At 51.0% G+C, this 24,538-nt stretch overlaps 1 protein-coding gene across 1 annotated transcript in view; it reads left to right on the forward strand.

The window, feature by feature from the left end:
* The window catches only part of glb1 (galactosidase, beta 1), a 129,463-nt gene that overhangs the window by 77,388 nt on the left and 27,537 nt on the right, over nucleotides 1-24,538 (forward strand). Inside the window, exons 13-15 of the mRNA XM_072509954.1 lie at nucleotides 2,620-2,733; nucleotides 12,469-12,600; nucleotides 22,826-23,062. Of these exons, the coding sequence (XP_072366055.1) occupies nucleotides 2,620-2,733; nucleotides 12,469-12,600; nucleotides 22,826-23,062 (483 nt within the window). The remainder of the gene's footprint in view (nucleotides 1-2,619; nucleotides 2,734-12,468; nucleotides 12,601-22,825; nucleotides 23,063-24,538) is intronic.

Consider the following 24,538-nt stretch of genomic DNA (forward strand, 5'->3'; position numbering starts at 1 on the left):
GCCCTTGACCCTGAGTCCCAAGTGATTGGATTCTGTCCCCAGTCTCTGGGGTCGATGTGTCCAATGGTGAGGCGATTCCTCGATCGGGGGGTGGTCGCTCACCTGTCTTTGTTTCGGCCACTGCAGGCGCTGACAGGTCTGGCCCGGTATTCAATTGCTAATATGTTGCAATTGTTCCCGGGGATAGCCGATTTAACTGTGGATGTCTGAATAGATGGGCTGCAAACAGTCCTGAATGCAACTGCGAATACCTGGGTTGATGGGCTGTTGATAGCCCTGAGTATCGATCTGGGCTACCTTCCCAGAGCCGAATATGCAAAACTGTCTGCAGCTGCCTGCTTGTGTCTTCTTGGCTGCTTTTCCCAGCAGTCTTTCGGGTTAGCCGTTTTAAACTGGGTTTTGGCCAGATTAATCGGAACGCAGCCATTTTACGTGGCTACAACACCTATGCGGAATCGCAGTACAAAGACAAGGGGGACCTATCACCCATTGCCACGTGAACTACAAAGACGAACTTCACACAGGTCTTTGGCTGTTTGAAAATGAGCTTCCGCTGCCAAGATAGATTTGGTGAAATGCAGACTCAGCATGTTGTATGGTCTATTCCTGCTCTGATCTCGTGTGGTATCTGCCATGTATCTGCCTATTTCAGCAATTTCTCCATTTCCTATTGAAGGCTGTTACTATTCTCCTTCCTGCTCACTTCCAAGTTACCATTAGTATTTAGCGAAAGAACAATGGCCCTAATACTGACTCCAGGGGGCTGGGAGTGTTATGGGGGGACACCACTGTCTACTTTTCTACAGTGTGCAAAACCACCGTTCACCCAGAACAGTGGGCGCGATTCTCCACTCCCACGCCGGTTGGGAGAATCGCCTGGGCTGCCAAAATTTCCGACACCCTCCCGTGATCCTCCCAAGCGGCGGGAACGGCCCGGTCGAGTTTCGCAGGCCGGAGAATCGCCGGAGACACCCAAAACGGCGATTCTCCGTCACCCCCGCTATTCTGAGGCTCGGATGGGCCGAGCGGCCAGGCCAAAACGGCGGGTTCCCCCCGGCGCCGTCCACACCTGGTCGCTGCAGTCGTGGGCGGTGCGTGAACGCTGGGGGGGCGGCCTGTGGGGGGGCGAGGGGGGATTCTGCACCGGGCTTTACCTGGATTGTGGGGTGGCCCGCGATCGGTGCCCACCGATCGTCGGGCCGTCCTCTCTGAAGGAGGACCTCCTTCCTTCCGCGGCCCCGCAAGATCCGTCCCCCATCTTCTTGCGGGGCGGATCTGGACAGGACGGCAACCACGCATGCGCGGATGATGCTGTTATGCGGCGCCGGCAGCGTCATCTATGCGGCGCCGCTTTTACGCGGGCGACAAGGCCTGGCGCGTGTAGATGACGTGGCCCCGATACTGGCCCATTGTCAGGGCCTGAATCGGTCGGGACCGGGCCCGTTCCGCGCCGTCGTGAACCTCGACGGCGTTCACGACGGCGCGGCCACTTCGGCGTGGGAGTGGAGAATCCCGCCCTCTGTACTTCCTGCCCTTGGCCAACTCTGTATCCATGCAGGCATTGCCCCTTTAACCCCCACGAGCATCGAGATTGCTGACAAGTTTATCAACCAGAACTCTATCAAATTCCTTTTGGGAGACCGGTACAAAAGAAGCAAAAAGAGATCTGAAAAGGAGCACTGAAACAGTCCTGGAGAAAGAAAATATCATCTAAAATCGCACGAGATGTGATTGCCATCACGCACAGCCTTGATATTTGAGTGAGTGGAATGCATTAGACTACTCGTCACTGTTGCTGACATATTGCATTGTGCTTTGCAGTCAACAATTGTACGTTCTGGAGTGTTAGGAAATATCTGTAATCCAGTATATATTCAATTCTGTGCATGGCGAGTGCAATTATTGCAAACTTCCACTTGCCTGTAGCAGGCACTGTGAGCTTTCATCTGATATACCGATACTGTCAGACACCTAGCTGACAGTAAGTGCTTTTTGTATCATTGGGTGACCTGCTTTTTCATAGCAAATGTTGATTTTATGGATTTTCTCCCAATCTTTCTTTTGAAGATACAGATATTTACTAAACTGAACTTGCTTCCTGCCCCAGCTCCGCCCCTCTCCTGCATCTCTCAAACTGATTCATATGTTCCTCACAGATGAGAAATTTTAACTAAATTTCCAGCTGAGAGATGGAATTGTTTTTGTCTTGTATGCATATTAATCCATTTCTCCTGCTTTAGGTCTTGATCTCTATCGTTCGACGGCATTAGCAAGGCTTGGCTCCAGCTGTGTTCGCTCCAGTTTCACTGAAATAAGTGCAACTCTAATGAATCTCAAGATATTGATCATTTCCCTTCCTCAGTTGGTCAGTAACGCACTTGATAAGGCGCTTCCTGGAGCCCCAGGTCCTGGTGGGACTATGGTCTGTGACTATGACGCGTCCACTGGGAACAACTCCAAAGTGTGCCCCTTGTCACAGGGTTGCTGCCCGTGGCCTTGCCCTGTGTCCTGATGGGCATGGCCGCACCTGACCCAGCCCCTTCTCTGAAGTCAATAAGCAACTGGACGATTTCCCACAACCCAGCCGGCCTGAACGTTGTGTTTCCCTTTTTCTTGCAGTATTTTGGATATATGCTCTATCGAAATACCCTGCCAGTAAACTGCACTGAGAGGACCCCGCTGGCGTCGCCCCAGAATGGCATTCATGACCGAGCCTATGTCGTGGTGGATGGGGTAAGCTGGTTGTTGGTGGAACTGTTCATTATCTGACGTGACGTTTTCTTCCTCCCTGATGTCAACCTAAACTCATATTCTGGTCAAAACTAACGTGTTAAATCAATAACGTGAAGGGAGTGTTCGAGAATTGCAGAGTATTATCTAGTGTTTGAGATTTACGGAACATAGAACATAGAAAATACAGCACAGAACAGGCCCTTCGGCCCACGATGTTGTGCCGAACCTTTGTCCTAGATTAATCATAGACTATCATTGAGCACTCAGCCCTGGATTTCCTTGGGAGCCACACTCTAAAACTGTGGTTGCACTGGATCGAAGGGGGATTTAGCTGGTATCTGTGGGATAGGGATCTGGAAACTGCTTCATGGGGGCAGGCAGTCAATAATTATTTTGTCCCTGGTGCAAGTGGAAGGGTGGGCATTGCAGATGTGGCTGCTTGGCCCTAGGCAATGAGGGCTTCTCCTCTCACACGGCGAACTCAATGACATTGCCCCCCCCCCCCCCCCCCCCCCCCCCGTGGCATGTTTTGCTGCAGCAGAGGTGACCTGCCAGTGGCCGTCTTCTGGTCGCTCCACTGTCAACAGGGTTTCCCATTGTTCGCACCCGGTGCTGCCGAGAAACCCGCGGCTGGGGGTCGCGTCGGCAGGAGCGGAAGATGTCGCCGACAGAAACAGTACGAACATCTCGCCCAATAAATCTAATCTGGAATTGGTAGAATACTTCTCCACGCAGAGAGTTGCTGCATTGTGAGACTCACTGCTTTTTAGGGTGGTGGTGGGGGGGGGGTTGGGTGGGTGGGGGGGGGGGTTGGGTGGGTGGGGTGGGGGAGGTGGGTTGGGTGGTGGGGGGGGTTGGGGGGGTTGGGTTTGGGTGGGGGGGGTTGGGTTGGGTGGGGGGGGGTTGGGTTGGGTGGGGGGGGTTGGGTGGGGTGGGGGGGGTTGGGTTGGGTGGGGTGGGGGGGTTGGGTTGGGTGGGGGGGGTTGGGTTGGGTTGGGTGGGAGGGGGTTGGGTTGGGTTGGGTGGGGGGGGGTTGGGTTGGGTTGGGGGGGGGGTTGGGTTGGGTGGGTGGGGGGGTTGGGGGGGTTGGGTGGGTGGGGGGGTTGGGGGGGTTGGGGGGTTGGGTGGGTGGGGGGGTTGGGTGGGGTGGATTGGGTTTGGGGGGGTTGGGTTGGGGTGGGGGGGTTGGGTGGGGGGGGTTGGGGTGGGTGGGGGGGGGTTGGGTTGGGGGGGGTTGGGTGGGGGGGTTGGGTGGGGGGGATTGGGTGGGGGGGGTTGGGTTGGGGTGGGGGGGGTTGGGTTGGGGTGGGGGGGGGTTGGGTTGGGGTGGGGGGGGTTGGGTTGGGGTGGGGGGGGTTGGGTTGGGGTGGGGGGGGTTGGGTTGGGGTGGGGGGGGTTGGGTTGGGGTGGGGGGGGTTGGGGTGGGGGGGGTTGGGTTGGGGGGGTTGGGTTGGGTGGGGGGGGCTGGGTTGGGTGGGGGGGGTTGGCTTGGGTTGGGTGGGGGGGGGTTGGGTTGGGTTGGGTGGGGGGGGTTGGGTTGGGTTGAGTGGGGGGGTTGGGTTGGGTGGGGTTGGGTTGGGTGGGGGGGGTTGGGTTGGGTGGGGGGGGGTTGGGTGGGGGGGGTTGGGTGGGGGGGGTTGGATGGGGGGGGGGGGGTTGGGTGGGGGGGGTTGGTAGCTGAGGCCAGTGTCATAGATACATTTGGGAAGGCAGCTGCATAAACGCATGAGCGAGAAAGGAATCGGAGGGTGCTGTATGGAGAAAGGAGATTGTTACGGATTGTAAACTCTTGACATGGGGCAATTGGGATAAAAGGCCTTTCCCTGCCCGAACCACTGGTTGCTCTCGCCCTTTCTGCAATGGCATTAAGCCGATTGAGTAATCTTCACGGCTAGCTAAGGTAGCTAACTCCGACAATTCGGAAAGATTCTGGGAAAGTAGCTGCAGGTATTGGAGCTATCCGTACAACAGTGCAACCCGTCGATTGAGACCTTTCATTTATTCCCCGCCACAATCCTCCAAGACATCTGTGCTCCTCTAGATCTGACCTCATGAGCAATATTGTAGAATGTCCCTTGTGAATATATCTACTTCTATCTTGCAGCACTCTTACTCTGTATTATTTGCCTCCTGCTCATCGTTTTTAAGCATTTTTTGTTCATTTTTTCCCCCTCCGTATTTAGTTCTTACGCTTTGGGTAAATTTGTCACTTTCATTGCCTAATCTGAACTCCAGGTTTGTAGAAATCACTTGAAATGCTTCCTTTTTCTTTTAAACCTCGCACTTATTTTTCTGCCGTAACTTAAATTTCTTAGTCAAAATAATGGTTTTCGCAAAACTTTATTTTTCCATTGCCTATTTTGTGACGAGTCAATCCATTGAAGTGTTTTATTTTTAATGGTTCCATTGAAGCTTGCACTGGAAATCCTCAGCTAGTCTGAAAATTCTGGGCTTGAACTGACTCTGTTTACCCCGCAACGTTACGGTTCATCTTTCGATTGTATCGCATTATTGAGGATCTAATCTTGGTCCCCTCCTACTCCTGATCTACGCTCTGTTACATCTTCTGAAGCACAGTGTCCGCTTGTGCACTGATGTCAGTCAGCTCTACCTCACCACCACCTCTCTGAACTCAAATTATCAGCCTGCTCATCTGACATCCAGCACTAGAAGTGCAGAAATTTCATCCAACTAAAAATGGATTTATTTCAATAGTGGTAAAAATTATATTTAAATACTTACATTTTCAAAACACATCATGAATGGGGTTCTCCAGCCTTCCTAGTCCCTCCTTCTGCTTATCTTATTGGCCTGAAGAAAAGTTTTGGTAGTAGTTTCTTAAAACTCATCACGTGAACTCCCCTCACAGACCGACCAGTTACCCAAAGATGGTCATCGCAAGTTGATTCTAACTCCATTGTTTAGAACTGATTAGATTATGGCTGGAAGAGTTCCTTTCTCGGCCAGGGTCCATTGTCAAAGGGGATTGCATCTAATGGTATGTTCCACACTCAGCTGGATACATAGGAGTCATTTGGAAGCTTTGTGAATGGTTCAGGAGATTGGTCATTCACACTCATCGCAGTTGATTGTCTCTACTCTGAGACTGCCTGACTCCATTGTTAATGGCTTTAGAAGTGTCGGTACAGCTGCGCAAATGGTCAGCAATCTTCGAAGTTGCTGTTTGAATCCCTTAAAATGCTGTTGTTCAGTCTTTTCACCAATCCAGTGGTTTCAACCCACTCAATAAATAACCATTTTTAATATAAAAATGGGCACGTTGAGTATTTAAAAAAGCAAATACAGCTGCGACATTTGCCAGCGATGCCAAGTTTTGAGCATATTTATTCGAATACAGTGAACCGAATGTTTGAGGTTATGAAAAACCATTTGTCGCCAACGGAAGTCATTGCTTCGCAAGCAGAACCAGTCAACCGGCACAGCTGTAGAGTCGTTGATTTAAACATCATTTGCTCTATCTTTCTACGTGCATCTTAAAGTTGGCTGCACTTGAGTCAGTTTGCCTTCCCGATATTTAAATTCTTTGATTTGAATATCTTTTTTTGACACTTTTCTTTGAACCTGTGACTGACCACATCCTCAGCTGAGATCAAATTAAACCTTTTTGTTGTTGCTTTTCTCTCTATTTTTATGAAGTAAAAATGTGGAGATAAGAGAAGTGAATACAAAAAATAAGCAACAAACACTGAACGAGCTAAAATTATGCTGAAGCGCTGAAGCTCAGCACAGTAAAGGAACCGTAGAAACTAACAGCGACCTGTAGCTGTAGCACCTTTTTTAATACAGTGAAAGATCCCAAGGTGATCATTGAGGGGTACCGACTCTTGAGGGCTGAATCTTTAAAACGGCTACCAAGAGGTGCACTTTCCCAACACCAACCGGCGTGCCAGTTTGCTGGTCCTTTTCCCGCCTCGGGTGGGGGGGGGGGGGCATTTTAGAAGTGGATGGTTGGGCCAGGTGCCATAAACTCTCACCCGTAAGCAGTGGGAGCAAATCGAGGGCCCTGGAAGTAAGCGTGCAGGTGCAGCAAGTGGCTAGACAGGCAAACGGTATCTTGGCCCTCATTGCAAGAGGACTTGAGCGCAGGAGGCAGGATGTCTTGGTGGCGGCACCCGGAGTGTTGTGTGCAGCCTTGGCCTCCTAATCTAAGAAACTACTTACTTCTCCATCGAGGGAGTGCAGCGAAGGTTCACCAGAGTGATTCCTGGGATGGCAGGACTGTCGTATGAGGAGAGATTGGGGCGACTGGGCCTGCATTCACTGGAATTTAGAATGAGGGAATCTCGTTGGAACATATAAAAATCTGACGGGGCTGGACAGACTGCATGCTGGGATGTTGTTGCCTCTGGTGTGTGGGGGAAGGGGGGAGGCCTATTAGGATGGAGAAGGGAGGGGGGGGGTGAAGCTGTGGGATTCTCTACCACCGCAGGCCAAATCACTGAACGCATTTTAGAAGGAAATAGATAGATTTCTACACTCCAAAGATGTCAAAGGGTGTGGGGAGAGCTCTGAAGAGTGGTGCTGAGGTAGAGGACTGAGAGACAAGTTCTCAAGCAACGCACTTTAGGAAAGGTGTGAAGGAATTGGAGAGGGTGCAGGAAAGATTCACAGGAATGGTTCCGGGAATGAGAAGCTTCAGTTCTCAAGCTCGATGGGAGAAGTTGGGACTATTTTCCGTGGAGGAAAGAAGGCCGAGAGGAGATTTGATATGTATCGCTGCTAACATCAGGAATTCAACTGAAAGGAATGGGCCTTTTGTGGTGATATACATCACTGTAAGTACACAAAGGGTTAATGTACATACCCAACACCTAGCTAGACACTAGAGGGAGCACCAGAGACATGACACACAGACAGTCAACCAGTGGGTCAGTAAGATAGGACACGACCAATGGGCATTCACGACACACACACAGAGGTGACACTACCACAGGAGGGCATTACAGCAACACATATAAAAGGACGCATCACACGTGCGCAGGCTCTTTCCAGTGGAGACACTCAGTGAGTACAGGCACAGGGTTGATTGAACATCACTCCCACCACGTGGAATGTAGCAGACTGGTTTGTCAGTCTGAGTAGCTATAGCAGGATTAACAGTAGCGTTGAATCCAAGTAGGAGAATTGTTAATAGTTTAATGAACGTGTTAAAGCTATCTCCAAGTCTGAACCTTCCTTTGTCAGAGCGCACATCAAGGAAGCAGCTTATGCTACGTCAAGAGCACAAAAAAACATGGTACCCAGGAGTGGCTGTTTAAATCCATATAGTTACAACTCAGCAAACAGTCACAACCAGCAACAACACCCAGGCAAGGTGATCGAGATTCCGGTTCCACAGCGGCTCAGGTGCCACAGCAATCTCAGTGCAAACTGGCGGGCATTCAGACAAAGTTTTGAGATCTGCCTGGTAGCAGCCGACCTACAAGATGTGGCCGATGCTGAAAAGACAGAGCTTCTGCTCACCATGGCGGGTGCCAGAGCAGAAGAAATCTTCAAAACATTCAAGTTCTCCAAAGGGCAAAACAGGAGTGACTTCTAGGCAGTCCTGGACAAATTCGAACAATACTGCGAGGAAAACACAAACAAACCAACAGAAAACGGTAAGAGAGGCGCCAGTACTCACCACGAGGCCGAGGTCTCGGAGAAACGAATGACAATTTTGATCGGCGGCCATCTTGGAAAAGGTACCGCACATGCACAGTTGCGAGAAATGCACAAAGTAAAGGAACAGCGATCTGCGCATGCGCAATCGCTTTCTACGCTCTAATTCACAAGCGTCGTGACGTCACGCCCACTTAAAGGGGAAATGTCCCAAAACAAGGGGAAAAAATTTTAAAGTCTCAAAACCAGATTCTTTCACCTGGAATGACAGCACAATGCCTGAAATTCGACCAGTAGCTGAAAGTAACCTCCACAGAACCCTGCGACAAGCAGTGAGCACCGCCCAAAGAGATGATACAGTCCTCGAAGACTATGACTCAGACCTTGAATTCTTCTTTGGACATCGCGAGCCCAATGCCAGCTCCGACACAAAACGTGATGATATGGTCCTAGAAGACTATGACTCAGACGATGATTTCATCATTGGAGATGGCGACCCCAGTACCAAATCCAAACCACAACGAGATGTGTTCTACAGTGCAGAATCCGACACAGATGTGTTCTTCGGATTTGAGGATCTTCAGCCCAGCATATATGACATCCCGACTCGTGAGTGCAGGATTATGCTGCGGCCTGACACCAAGAGACAGAGAGCGGTACAAGCCCACAGAGAGCGGCCTGCTGCCACACGAAGGGTCCCAGCCTCCACACAGCAAGCAATGAAAGACTCCACAACGAGCTCGTGGACAGACTCCACGAAAGAAGCAACGCAAGACTCCACAGCGCAGTCCTTGCATGAACAAGAAGTGACTTGAGTGACACAAGCCTCCACAGTGAGCTTGTGGACAGACTCCACGATAGAAGCAACGCAAGACTCCAGAGTGCAGTCCTTGCATGAACAAGAAGTGATGACAGTTTCCACAGCGAGACCAATGCACGATTCCACACCAGGAACGCTGCAAGATTCCACAGAGGGAGTGACACAAGCCTCCACAGCGAGCTCGTGGACAGCCTCCACAATAGAAGCAATGCAAGACTCCAAAGCGCAGTCCCTGCATGAACAAGACCATGAGGGTCTAGCAACCTCCTCTGAGCAACCAGCAGCAGACGATGCAAGTCTGCCACGCTCAAGTGAACAACAGAAAGTTTATGACAGTCTGCCACGCTTAAGTGTACAGCAAGCAGACTATGACAGTCTACCACGCTCCAGTGAACAAGAGGAAGACTCTGACAGTCTACCACGCTCAAGTGTACAGCAAGCAGACTATGACAGTCCACCCAGATTATTTGAGCCACCAGAATAAGACTCTGACAGTCTACCCAGCTCAAGTGAAAGACAAGAAGACACTGAGGCTCCACCCACTGTATGTGAGACAAGTGACGACGGCATCCCACTTCCCATACCAGATGTGCAACGTGACAGACCTCCGCTAGTGTGTACAGAGGCACTCGACAATCACAGTGAGACTACTGGTGACTCCGGTGACACCACGTTAATTCATACCTCATTCGCTCGAGCCTCTCCACAAGCAAATGCATTCCTGACTGTTTTGACTCCGGACATGGAGCATCAAGAAATCTCAGCTGACTCAAGTGAACCTGAAATGACTCTGGACGGGGAGCATCAAGAAACCACAGCTGATTCAGGTGAACCAGAAAGGGCTCCCGACGGGGGGCATCGACAAACCAAAACTGTCTCAGGTGAAACAGACCAGACTCCAGACGGGGAGCATCGACAAGCCAAAGCTGATTCAAGTAAGCCGGACATGACTCCAGACGGGGAGCGCCGCAAACTCAGTGACGGCATGCTCAAGGAGACAGCAGATGCCACAAAGCACGCTGACACGAGTAACTGTGTGAAGGACTCGTATTATCCACAGAGTGTGGTCCTTGAGCGCAGCAAACACGGCAACAAAACCAACAACCACAACAACAACATCAAAGACAATAGCAAGAAACGTACCAAAGGCAACAACGTCAACAACAAGCACGACAAAAACAACACCAATGGAATTATGACTGGTACGACATGGTACAACTCTGCAAATGAGGGACACTTTTACTGCTCAGCTCAGTACAACGACATGCCATGGCAGGACGATGCATCTTACCAATTCACGTTTGCTGCACTACCAACAGGCAACCTGGCTTTCAGGACAAATGCCATCAAGAATTACCACCACAAGCATCGTAAGAAAAAAAGAGTCCAAATCAGACAACAAAGTGATTTGACAGGGCAGCACGGTGACGCAGTGGGTTAGCCCTGCTGCCTCACGGCGCCGAGGTCCCAGGTTCCATCCCGGCTCTGAGTCACTGTCCGTGGGGAGTTTGTACATTCCCGCCGTGTTTGCGTGGGTTTCGCCCCCACAACCTAAAGATGTGCAGGGTAGGTGGATTGGCCAAACTAAATTGCCCCTTAATTGGAAAAAATGAATTGGGTACTCTAAATTTATTTAAAAAAACAACAAAGCGTTTTGACCACTTCTTGGTTCCTTCAGCACAGGGACACTGACGGCGTTTACAATGCAATGCCACCATCAACATCACCAACTCACCAACCAAACAAGAAAGCCACTCGACCATAATAATTAATGAACTTTGGATTCATACATATGATTTGGACTTATTGTTTGATGATCACTGTTACCATAACTTGTACAGAGCATCACTTATCTACCTAGTTTGTTCAATTTTCTTTAACACTGTACAGAAAATATGTAACACGAAAAAAGGGGGATGTGGTGATTTACAGCACTAAGTACACAAAGGGTTAATGTACATACACAACACCTGGCTAGACATTAGAGGGAGCACCAGAGACATGACACACAGACAGTCAACCAATAGGTCAGTAAGATAGGACACGACCAATGGGCATTCACGACACACACACAGAGGTGACACTACCACAGGAGGACATTACACCAACCCATATAAAAAGGACACAACACACATGATCTTCCTCTTTCCAGTGGAGACACTCAGTGAGTACAGGCACAGGGTTGATTGAACATCACTCCCACCACGTGGAATGTAGCAGACTGGTTCGTCAGTCTGAGTAGCTATGGCAGGATTAACAGTAGCGTTGAATCCAAGTAGGAGAATTGTTAATAGTTTAATAAATGTGTTAAAGCTGTCTCCAAGTCTGAACCTTCCTTTGTCAGAGTGCACATCAAGGAAGCAGCTTCTGCTACGTCAAGAGCATAACAAAACACCTTCCTCTTTCAGCCAATTTAAAGAAGCACTCCGCTGCACCATTCTCCCAATTGCATCGAGGGCAGTCTCACTAACAAGACCACACCAGGGCATGGGGAGTTGATCTTGGGAATCTGCAGTCAGTAAGATGAGCAACACTGCAATCTGTGCTGTTGATCACGTTATCAGTTCTGACATGACCACTAGATTTGCATTGGTAGCCCTAACCTCCTATTAACACATTCTCTTTCTCCTGTGATTTGCGCAATTCACACTTTGGGAATAATTAAACCTAGCCAATTCTCTCGCTGAAAATTTTGCAAACTTCATTTTGGATGGACGTGTTCTTCCACAAAGGGAACAGTGTCAACTTTGTTGACCTTCCTCAAAACCGAAGGCTTCTGTTTGATAGAATGACTGCAGCTCTGAAAACGTCATGCTAGCCATGGCGCTGAAAGAGGATGTGGACAATGCACCTCGGCAATCGCTTCAACAGGAAAAAGTTGTTGAAGGACAGTTGACGTCAGAGGACCCCAAACGCAGAAATAATTGACGAAGAAAATGTTTTACCTCCAGCACTGATTAATTTTTTTTCCCAGTATTGAGCTGCCCTGATCTTGAGCAAATGTTTAGCAACGTGTAGCTTCTAAAATCGCTATTGAAGTCAGTGGTAGATACAATACATCATACCCTGCTTCTTAAATGACTTTGTGACTGAAACTAATTCTAAAATCCTCGCAACAAAAGCGTGGCTTGAACATCAATCTTGACCCTGATCGCTGCTTATCTCGTGTTATGAACTTGCTAACACCTAATATCACAGATTTGTTTATATCATCAGTCTGACTGTGTGACTCTCACACACATTTTTCATGCTCTGTTCAAAGCGTCTCCATTTTGCCTCCGTTTGTTCGCTAGGTTTTCCAAGGGATTCTGGAAAGAAATAAAGTCAACACGATCAACATCACTGGGCAGGTTGGATCAACGCTAGATATCTTAGTGGAAAACATGGGCAGAATAAATTTTGGTGGAGGCATCCATGATCCAAAGGTATATATAATATATTTAACAGTTCTGTACCTGTCTTGTGTTACTGGAAGGTCTCCAGTTACTGTTAGTTTGTAATACTTTAGTAGTATTGAGGAACGTGTGTTTGTGTGTGTGTGTGTATGCTGAGACAAACCCTGTAGAGGCCTCATAATGTTAATCATAAGATTGCCATTATGATTCAACATCACGGTATATATTATGGTTCAGTTCTTGTAGAATCAGAGAATGGTTACAGCAGAAAAGGATATTCAGCCTTGATATGCCATCAATGAACACACGACGAGTGGTGAACGTAACTGAGGCTTTAATATACTAAACAGAAAGCCTCCTGGCCTCTGATTCCGAATTGGATCAGAGACGGAGACCAGCCACCTTTATACATGAGCCCGAGGGGAGGAGCCACAGGCGGAGCCAGCAGGGACAAGCCCAGGCATGTAACAATACAATACAATACAGTGGTTTACCACATTCACCCCCTGTTTAAAAAAAAAAAAAAGAGTCCAGCGGGGGTGAAGTGGGCTTAAAGATCAAGTGTGTCGGGGGCCTTGACCTTCTGCTGTGATCGCCTCAGTCCCGGCTGTGGTGTGGGCACCGGTGTCGAGACCTGCGCCTCCGGGAGCGTGTTGTCCTCTTCTTCATCCAGTTGTTGAGTCGGTGGAGGGGGGGGAGGCGCGGTGATGGTCGCCAGTGGGCCTGCGGGTGCCAGTTCTTGAGGTAGGTGGTTAGAGGTGGGGGGAGACGGTGTAGGGTCGGGGATGGTGGTGATGGTCGCTGGGGAACCTGCAGGTGCCAAATCCCGAAGGGAGACCGTGTCCTGTCGCCCGTCCTGATGTACCACGTGGGCATATTGTGGATCGGCACGGAGGAGCAGGACCTTCTCGACGAGGGGATCTGATTTATGGCTCCTCGCATGCTTCCGGAGGAGGACGGGCCCTGGGACTGTCAGCCAGGACGGGAGCGAGACCCCACCTACAGACGGTGGGGGGGGGGGCAGGGGTGCCGACATCCCATTTTGCGTGTAATACCTGAACTTTTTTAAAGGTGCACTGGTGGGGTTGCCCAATAACGTTCAGCGACTGTGTTCACGCCAGGAAACAGTCGCCTTATCTCCAGACACAGCCGCCGTCCAGTTTTAAGAAAAACAAACCTTTGCATAATATTTTGTGGCCTCAGTGTGGTAGTATGTATTGGGGGTCATGTGGGACTGGAAGCCCTAATGTAATTGGCTGACAGATCCTGGGTCCTGGTTGGCCGTTGACCTCAAGCTCCGCCCTGAAGGCGGAGTATAAGAAGCCGGAGTCTTCCCCCGCAGGCCAGTTTACTATCGAGCTGCGGGGGAACAGACACGCTTAATAAAGCCTCATCGACTTCACTCTATTCGTCTCACGGAGTCTTTGTGCGCTACAATTTATTAAGCGTGCCTAAAAAAAAGGACTATGGAGCTCAGGATCATTCCGGAATGCCTGAGGATCATCCCCTATGCAGTGAACGCGGAAGCAGCCTTCAAGCACTGGCAGACTTGCTTCGAGGCCTACCTCAGAACGACCACCGGCCGAGTCTCAGAAGACCAAAAACTGCAGGTCCTGCACTCGAGGGTGAGCACGGAGATTTTCTCCCTCATCGAAGACTCGGACGATTTCCAGACGGCGTTCGCAGCACTGAAAAGTCTCTACGTTCGCCCAGTTAACCAAATCTACGCTCGCTACCAGCTCGCGACGAGACGGCAAGCTCCCGGAGAATCGATGGACGAGTTCTACGCCGCGCTGCTGATTTTGGGACGAGCCTGCAGCTGCCCGTCGGTGAACGCAAACGAACACACGGACATGTTAATGCGCGATGCTTTTGTGGCAGGTATGCAATCCTCCCAAATCCGGCAAAGACTTATAGAAAAAGAGTCGCTAGGACTCTCAGAGGCCCGGGCCCTAGCAGCCTCCCTAGACGTGGCCGCGCGTAATACCCGCGCCTACGGCCCCGACTGCGCGGCAACCCATTGGGCCCCGTACGTAACCATCGCGGCAAACCCCCTACCCCCCCCCCCACAGGCCTGCGCGGTCCAAACGCCGAGTCGCACCGGGGGCGCCCGCTGTTATTTCTGCGGCCAGGCGAAACACCCCCGGCAGCGCTGCCCGGCCCACGCAGCTATCTGCAAGAGCTGCGGGGAAAAGGGCCATTATGCGGTTGTGTGCCGGTCCCGCGAGGTCGCCGCTGTCCCGGGAGCACAGGGAGCCCTGCAAGCAGTTTACGCGCCCCAACCCCCCCAGCACGCCATGTACGACCCGCAGGCGCAGCCGCTCTGGGTCTCGACCACCGCGGTCCCGGGAGAACAGGGAGCCCTGCACGCCGCTTACGCTCCCCAACCCCCCTCCCCGCAGCCCATGTATGACCCGCCGCCGGCGCTACCGCTTTGGGTCACGGCCAACACTCTCCACGGAGAGGAGGGAGTTTTCCGCGTCCCTAACGCCACCCTAACCCCCACCCCGCGCCCCACGCCTGACCCGCCGGCGCCGCCGACTTGGGCCCCGACCACCGCTGCCCCCGGTGAGGGAGCTCCGCGCGGTCCTAGCGCTCGCGGTCCTAGTGCTCGCGGTCCTAGCGCTCCCCAGCCCCCCCAGCACACCATGTGCGACCCGCAGACGCCACCATTTTGGGTCCCGGCCACCACGAGGGGAGGAGGGGCGCCGATGTGCGACCCGCAGACGCCGCCATTTTGGGTCCCGGCCACCACGAGGGGAGGAGGGGCGCCGCCATCTTGGACCGCCCCAGACCTGTACGACGCGTGGGGGCGGCCATTTTGTCCACCCCCGCCGCCATCTTGTGACCCCCCAGCCACGTGCGATGTATGGGGCGGCCATTTTGTTCATCCCCGACACCATCTTGGACGGCAACAACGGACCCCACTCCACTATTACAACCACGGCTCGCTTCGATTACGCTCGATCAAGCTCGGCCCCGGACACTCCAGACGACGACGACAACGGTACTAATAAACGGCCACGAGACGCCATGCCTAGTCGACTCCGGGAGCACGGAAAGCTTTATACACCCCGACACGGTAAGACGCTGTTCCTTAACCACCTATCCCAGTGCACAAAAGATTTGCCTAGCTGCAGGATCCCACTCCGTACAGATCCAGGGATTCTGCATAGTTACCCTAACGGTGCAGGGGTGGGAGTTCAAAAACTACAAACTAAACGTCCTTCCCCAACTCTGTGCCCTCACCTTGCTGGGATTAGATTTCCAATGCAATCTACAGAGCCTTACGTTCAAATTCGCTATCTGCGGCCTCGCAACCCTCAAGGTGCAAGCCCCGTCCTTGTTTGCGAACCTCACCCCGGATTGCAAACCCGTCGCCACTAGGAGCAGACGGTACAGCGCCCAGGACCGGACCTTCATTCGGTCCGAAGTCCAGCGGCTACTAAAGGAGGGCATAATCCAGGCCAGCAATAGTCCCTGGAGAGCGCAGGTGGTAGTAGTGAAGACAGGGGAGAAACAAAGGATGGTCATTGACTATAGCCAGACCATCAACAGGTACACACAACTAGACGCGTACCCTCTCCCCCGCATATCCGACATGGTCAATCGGATTGCCCAATATAAAGTCTTCTCCACCGTGGACCTCAAGTCCGCCTACCATCAGCTCCCCATCCGCCCAAGTGACCGCAAGTACACAGCCTTCGAGGCAGACGGGCGATTATACCATTTCCTACGGGTCCCTTTTGGCGTCACAAACGGGGTCTCGGTCTTCCAACGGGAGATAGACCGAATGGTTGATCAACATGGGTTGCGGGCCACGTTCCCGTATCTCGACAATGTAACCATCTGCGGCCACGATCAGCAGGACCACGACGCCAACCTCCAAAAATTCCTCCAGACCGCCAAAGCCTTGAACCTCACGTACAACGAGGACAAGTGCGTTTTTAGCACCGACCGGCTAGCCATTCTGGGCTACGTAGTGCGCAATGGGATAATAGGCCCCGACCCCGAACGTATGCGCGCACTCATGGAATTTCCCCTCCCGCACTGCCCAAAAGCCCTGAAACGCTGCTTGGGGTTCTTTTCGTACTACGCCCAGTGGGTCCCCCAGTACGCAGACAAGGCCCGCCCCCTAATACAGACCACGACCTTCCCTCTGTCGACAGAGGCTTGCCAGGCCTTCAGCCGCATCAAAGCGGATATCGCAAAGGCCATGATGCGCGCCATCGACGAGTCCCTCCCCTTCCAGGTCGAGAGCGCGCCTCCGACGTAGCTCTAGCGGCCACCCTTAACCAAGCGGGCAGACCCGTGGCCTTTTTCTCCCGGACCCTCCACGCCTCAGAAATCCGCCACTCTTCAGTAGAAAAGGAAGCTCAAGCCATAGCGGAAGCTGTGCGACATTGGAGGCATTACCTGGCCGGCAGGAGATTCACTCTCCTCACGGACCAACGGTCGGTAGCCTTCATGTTCGATAATGCACAGCGGGGCAAAATCAAAAACGACAAAATCTTAAGGTGGAGGATCGAGCTCTCCACCTTCAACAATGAGATTTTGTATCGTCCCGGAAAGCTGAACGAGCCGTCCGATGCCCTATCCCGCGGCACATGTGCCAACGCACAAATTAACCGCCTCCAAACCCTCCACGAGGATCTCTGCCACCTGGGGGTCACTCGGTTTTACCACTTCATCAAGTCCCGCAATCTCCCATACTCTTTAGAGGAGGTCCGTACAGTCACAAGGGACTGCCACATCTGCGCGGAATGCAAGCCGCATTTTTTCAGGCCAGATGGAGCGCACCTGATTAAGGCTTCCCGCCCCTTTGAGCGCCTCAGTCTCGATTTCAAAGGGCCCCTCCCCTCCACCGACCGCAACGCATATTTTCTTAATGTAGTGGACGAATACTCCCGCTTCCCTTTTGCCATCCCCTGTTCTGACATGACCGCGGCCACAGTCATTAAAGCCCTGAACAGCATCTTCACACTGTTCGGTTACCCCGCATACGTCCACAGCGACAGGGGGTCCTCTTTCATGAGTGACGAGCTGCGCCAGTTCCTGCTCAGCAAGGGCATAGCCTCAAGCAGGACGACCAGCTACAACCCCCGGGGGAACGGGCAAGTAGAAAGGGAGAACGGCACGGTCTGGAAGGCCGTCCTACTGGCCCTACGGTCCAGGGACCTCCCAGTTTCACGGTGGCAGGAGGTCCTCCCGGACGCTCTCCATTCCATCCGGTCGTTATTATGTACGAGCACTAATCAAACGCCACATGAGCGTCTCCTTGTCTTCCCTAGGAGGTCCTCCTCTGGAACGTCGCTGCCGACCTGGCTGGCGGCCCCAGGACCCATCCTGCTCCGAAAGCATGTGCGGGCACATAAGGCGGACCCGTTGGTCGAAAGGGTTCACCTCCACGCGAACCCCCAGTGCGCCTACGTGGAGTACCCCGACGGCCGACAGGACACGGTCTCCCTGCGGGATCTGGCGCCCGCCGGCAACACGCACACCCCCCCGACACCATCAACCCAACCCCCCCCCTTCCTGCCACCGCCGCACCCCGCGACCGCCCCCTTCCCAGGAGGATCGGTTCCCCTCCCCTCAGCTCCGACCAAGAATCAAGCCCAAGCTGAAACCGTACGGCTCCTGGAGGCGTCAACACTGGTACAAGCACCACCACCACCGCCGGGGCCGAGGCGATCGACACGGACGACCAGACCGCCCGACCGACTCGTGGCGTCAATGTAAAACAAATATGGACTGTTCACAAGAACATTTTGCTTTTCTTCCTATACCCTCTGTAAATAGTTGCAACAGGACAAAATTGTCTAATACTGTATTGCCATGTGAATGTTTTGTCCTCCCAGGACCAGCCCTGTAAACCCTTACCACCATACGAAGCATCACCCCGCCGGGTTCATTTTTGACAAGGGGTGAATGTGGTAGTATGTAGTGGGGGTCATGTGGGACTGGAAGCCCTAATGTCATTGGCTGACAGATCCCGGGTCCTGGTTGGCCGTTGACCTCAAGCTCCGCCCTGAAGGCGGAGTATAAGAAGCCGGAGTCTTCCCCCGCAGGCCAGTTTACTATCGAGCTGCGGGGGAACAGACACGCTTAATAAAGCCTCATCGACTTCACTCTATTCGTCTCACGGAGTCTTTGTGCGCTACACTCAGCCAGTCTCCTGTTGGAGTTATGGCGAAAGGTGGAGACAACCCCACAGAATTTCACAGTCACCAGGCAACAGTGACTGCAAGAAACCATCAGCTCGTGGTAAAAGCATGTGCTTTTAACAGGAGAAAGTACGGTGCAATCGATTGGCTCTGACAAGCCCAAGTCCCAAGAGCCACTGAATTCTATTGGTTTCAAATCAAATAATAGCAAGAATGGTGCTTCCACATTCAGTCAATCTATTCATAGGGACTGCCGTTGCTCCACATTGGAAACCTGCTCCTATTTAAGTATTGGCAGGTGTATAGTCAGTGCATTCTTTCTGTGTCGGTATTGACAGTTGAATCGTGGGTGTATTCCTTCTGTGTCAGTATTGACAGGTATATCTTGGGTGTATTCCTCCTGTGTCAGTATTGACAGGTATATCTTGGGTGTATTCCTCCTGTGTCAGTATTGACAGGTGTCTCGTGGGTGTATTGCTCCTGTGTCAGTTTTGACAGGTGTCTCGTGGGTGTATTGCTCCTGTGTCGGTATTGACAGGTGTATTGTGGGTGTATTCCTCCTGTGTCAGTTTTGACAGGTATATCTTGGGTGTATTTCTCCTGTGTCAGTATTGATGGGTGTATCATGGGTGTATTGCTCCTGTGTCGGTATTGACAGGTGTATTGTGGGTGTATTGTTCCTGTGTCAGTTTTGACAGGTGTCTCGTGGGTGTATTGCTCCTGTGTCGGTATTGACAGGTGTATTGTGGGTGTATTGCTCCTGTGTCGGTATTGACAGGTGTGTCGTGGGTGTATTGTTCCTGTGTCAGTTTTGACAGGTGTCTCGTGGGTGTATTGCTCCTGTGTCGGTATTGACAGGTGTATTGTGGGTGTATTCCTCCTGTGTCAGTATTGGCAGGTGTGTCGTGGGTGTATTGCTCCTGTGTCAGTTTTGACAGGTGTATCGTGGGTGTATTGCTCCTGTGTCGGTACTGACAGGTGTATTTTTATCCTCTCATGCACTGTGGCCACCGTTGACAAAAAAAACTTTGGTCGCTAGCCTTAATTGCACTAAATCCTTAGGAGCATTAACATACAGACGGATCTGGGCGTACAGGTTCACAGTTTCTTAAAACTGGCAACACAGGTGACCAAGGTGATTAAGAAGGCATATGGCATGCTTGCCTTCATCAGCCAGGGCGTTGAGTGCAGGAGTTGAGAAATCATGTTGCAGCTATATAAAAGCTTGGTTAGGCCGCATTTGGAGTATTGCGTGCAGTTCTGGTCACCGCATTGTCAGAAGGATGTGGAAGCTTTGGAGAGAGTGCAAAGAAGGTTCACCAGGATGTTGCCTGGTCTCGAGCGTGTTGGCTATGAGGAGAGGTTGTATAGACTAGGATTTCTTTCACTGGAAAGACGGAGGCTGAGGGGAGACCTGATTGAAGTCTACAAAATTATGAAAGGCATAGACAGGGTGGATAGTCAGAAGCTTTTTCCAAGGTTGATGTGGAGATGCCAGCGTTGGACTGGGGTGAGCACAGTAAGGAGTCTAGGTGTTGTAAGACTTCTTACTGTTTTCCAAGGGTGGAAGTGTCAATTACTAGGGGGCGCAGGTTCAAGGTGAGAAGGAGAAAGTTTAAGGGAGATGTGCGGGGTATGTTTTTCACACAGAGAGTGGTGGGTGCCTGGAGCGCGCTGCCAGAGGATGTGGTGGAAGGCACTTAGCAACATTTAAGGGGCATCTGGATGGGTACATGAATAGGGAGGAAATAGAGGGATACGGACCGAGTAAGGGCAGAAGGTTTTGTTTTTAGTTCTGGCATCATGATCGGCACAGGCTTGGAGGGCCGAAGGACCTGTTCCTGTGCTGTACTTTTTTTTTTGTTCTTAGTTCTTTGAAAGATGAGGCGCCTTCTTGAACTGCTGCAGTCCATGGGGTGTAGGCACACCCGCAGTGTCGCTAGGGAGGGAATTCCAGGATTTTGACCCATCGACAGTGAAGGAATACCAATATATTTCCAAGTCAGGATGGTGAGTGACTTGGAGGGGAACTCGCAGGTGATGTCCCCATGCATATGCAATCCTTATCCTGGTAAATGGTCGAGGTTGGGGGTTTGGGATGTGCTGTCAAGGAGTCCTGGTAAGCTGCTTTAATGAGAACATTCCCTGTATAAGTAATTACAGAGGTATACTTGTGTAAGTACCGACCGATGCATATTGACCAAGAGTACATGGGAAGTGGAATTGTGTGTAAGTGCTGGAATGTACATGCTCAAGTACAAACATATTGAAGCTTATAGAATGTATGATTTACAGTGGGCAGTGGGCGTATTAGATTGAAAGATAACAAACGTAACACCTTAATTCAAAAAGTGTGAGAGACAGAAAGCCGGAAACTACAGGCCAGTTAGCTTAACAGCTGCCATAGGGAAAATGTTAGAAATTATTGTTCAAGACGTTGCAGCAGGGCACCACAAATAATTAAGAGTAGTCAATATCCTGAATGGTATTGACTAGGTAGATGCGGAAATGATGTTCCCTCTTGTGTGTGTGTCCAGAAGTAGGGAACATTGTTTTAAAATTAGGAGTTGCCCGTATAGGACCGAGATGAGAGGAAACCCTTTCTCTGAGGGTTTTGGAACTCCGCCTCAGAAGGCAGTAGAGGCAGGGTTACTGAAGGCAGAGGTAGACGGATTCTTGTTGGGCAAGGGAATCCAAGATTATCGGGGGTAGATGGGAATGTGGGACTCAACACAGACAGATCAGCATTGAGCATATTGAATGGTGGAACCAACTGGAGGGGCCGAATTGCCTACTTCTGCACTTATTCCGCATGTTCATATATGGGGGGGTTGGGGCCCCACCTTTCCACATGGTGACCTCCCAGTGACCCCACAATGCAGAAGGACACTGTGTGGCCCCCGCTATAACTGGCAGGACAATGACTCTTGCCATTCTGGGGTAAAAAAATATTGCTCAATAAGGATATTAGAGCAACAATGAATCATTCAATAATCTATTTCACAGAGTTGCACACTGATAATAAGTACTTCACGTTATCCTTAAGCACTCTTGATCTAGAAAAATGACTTTGGTGATTCAGAAGCTGTGGGCCCAGTAAGATTGTTTGCAGTATTAAGGTATGGGATGGAGATTCAGCCCAGAAACTGTGGGCGGAGAGAGGGGCTGTAATTTGGGGCACATGCTACATCAGGTGGCAGAATGTGAACTTGGCCGCTTTGGCAGGGAGAATAAAACCAGTGTCTATGTGGTGAATGTATAATTACTGATAATTCACAAGTACACTGTATTATGTTATGTTATGTTGTTAACCCTGTGGGCTCCACCTATGGGCCATTGTGTGGCTTCACCCACAGGGGGATATGTTGGGGCACGTACAGGCTCCGCCCATGGCTCCTCCCCTTTAGAGGAAGTATAAGAGCAGCTGACCTGCGGGGCCGCCTTCAGTATTGTACCGGTCGCAGGCAGGCACAGTTCTAAATTGATTAAAACCACAGTTTACTTCTCCACGTGTCTTCGAGTGAATTGATGGTCGCATCAGTCTAATTTAAATGAAGAGCGATTACAGAACTCCGAGGTGCAGAGGGACCTGGGTGATCAGATGCATGAATCAGGGAGAGTATGTCGGCAGTTTCAGCAAGGGATTAGGAAGGCAAATGGAATGTTGTTGTTTATTGCATGGGGAATGGGCCCTGTTCTCGGTACAAGTCCCTGTCCATTGCTTTTTGAGTATTTGAGTTTCTGAGACTTTCACGTGGGTTAGTAGGGTTAACAACATCACAGGGTTAACAACATCAGGCACCATTGCTGAGGAAAAGAGGGAACACTTCTTTACCCGGAGGGTGCTGGGTATGTGGACTTCTCTGCCTGGTTTGTTGGGGGTTGGGCGGGAGGGGAGGGGGTGGAGAAACCCTCAACGCATTTAAATGTACCTGGATCTGCACCTGAAGTGCCGTAACCTGCAAGGCTAAGGGTCAGGTGCTGGAGGGTGGGATTAAAATGGCCGGCGCAGGCACGGTGGACTGCATGGCCTCTTTCTATGCCATACGTTTGCTATGGTTCTATCTATTTATTTTAAATCTGCTCCACAGGGACTGGTAACTAATCTTACTTTGGCTTCGAATATCCTGACTGGCTGGACCATCTACTCGCTAAACATTGATGAAGCTGTGGCGAGTGGCTACCTTACCAAACTCCAGAATACCCAGAGGCCGACTCCGCCCGCTGAGGCTAATGTGCCGTCCTTTTACTTGGGCACCTTCATGATTCCAAACGGGATTCCGGACCTGCCTCAAGACACCTACCTCAAATTTCCTGGATGGTCCAAGGTAGGCATGAGATCTAAGTTGCATTTCAATGGTGGCCATGAGCAATGTTTGTTCCATAATGTTAAGTAGTCCAGAATCATAGAATTTACAGTGCAGAAGGAGGCCATTCGGCCCATCGTGTCTGCACCGGCATGGATACCCGACTTAAGCCCACGTCTCCACCCTATCCCCGAACCCAGTAACCCCAACTAACCTTTTGGACACTAAGGGCCAATCCACCTGTTGTTTAGTCGGGGGGTGAATTAATCTCTTTTGCAGAGGAAAGGGCTCAGCCGCTCAACCACGCGTCACATGCTATCCCGGTGCTCTCCTGGCCAGCCTCCCATCTTCCACCTGACCTAAACCTGAACTCGTGCAAAGCCCGCTCCCAAGCTTCGTTGACCCATCACCCCCCTGTGCCAGTTGACCTACACGTGCTCCCGGTCTGACCACGCCTCAATTTTAATATCTTTATCCTTGTTTTAGAGTTCCTCCTTGGTCTCACCCTTCCCTATTGAAAGGGAATGTCTTAAAACTGAGTAGCTAGGCTGCCACTAGAGTACTTTTACATACATTAGTTTATTAAGGATTGAGATTAATTATAGGAAGTGTACTGGGTAATCATTATTAACCGTTAAACCTGTATTTTAAGACATAGCAGTGATAATCATGCAAACTCTGGCTCCAAGCAGTGTCCACAATGCATGATGGGATTTAGGCTAACTAACTTATCCATGTATTTGAGACACACGAGATGTGCGGTCAGTAGATTACATAGTGGACTGAGTAAACAAGTTTAATCAGTGGCCCCCAATATCCTCTGAAACAATCCATGAAGTAAAGAGGAAGCGGGTTCTGACATCCTGTCCCGAGCTGGACAATGGTGGACAGGATCTGACGGCGATCTTAGGATGGGAAAAAAAACATTAAAATGGACACAGAACCTTGGTAAACAACAGGTGCCAGGATGAGGTTAAATCATGGGTTGATCGCAATTTTATTGGATAGTTTAAACATGACAGCTTCAGGGTTGGATCGAGTCCATGGGGGCCGGCTATTGATTTTTGGAAATTGTATAATTGATGTGTTATTAACAGTGTTCAGCAGATCGATCTTGGCATTAACCAGGTCCATCTCTCGTATTCGCAAAATCAAGCTTGGGTTAATAAAGCCATCTTAACCAGGTGTTTGCTCTGTTTATTAAGCTAAGGCCTAACAATGAGGGACGAACCCCACGTTAAGGCTGGCTCAATACTTAGGCCTTGGAAAACACTCCTCCAGTTTTTGCCGCACTGCGAGCAGGGTCGTCCACAGGATTCTGGCAGAATGATGCGTCTCCTATACGGATGAGTATATTTAATTTATCACCCATAGAGGAGTTGCGTATCAGACTGCTGGATCCATAAGTTGTGTGACCTGAACAAGGGGTGAAAGTTGCGAGTAGGTAGCGGCAGTCACATGCAACACTGAGAACGCGCTAATGTTGGGTGGGCAAGG

This window comes from Scyliorhinus torazame, chromosome 6, assembly GCF_047496885.1.
Source record: "Scyliorhinus torazame isolate Kashiwa2021f chromosome 6, sScyTor2.1, whole genome shotgun sequence".
Taxonomy (NCBI): domain Eukaryota; kingdom Metazoa; phylum Chordata; class Chondrichthyes; order Carcharhiniformes; family Scyliorhinidae; genus Scyliorhinus; species Scyliorhinus torazame.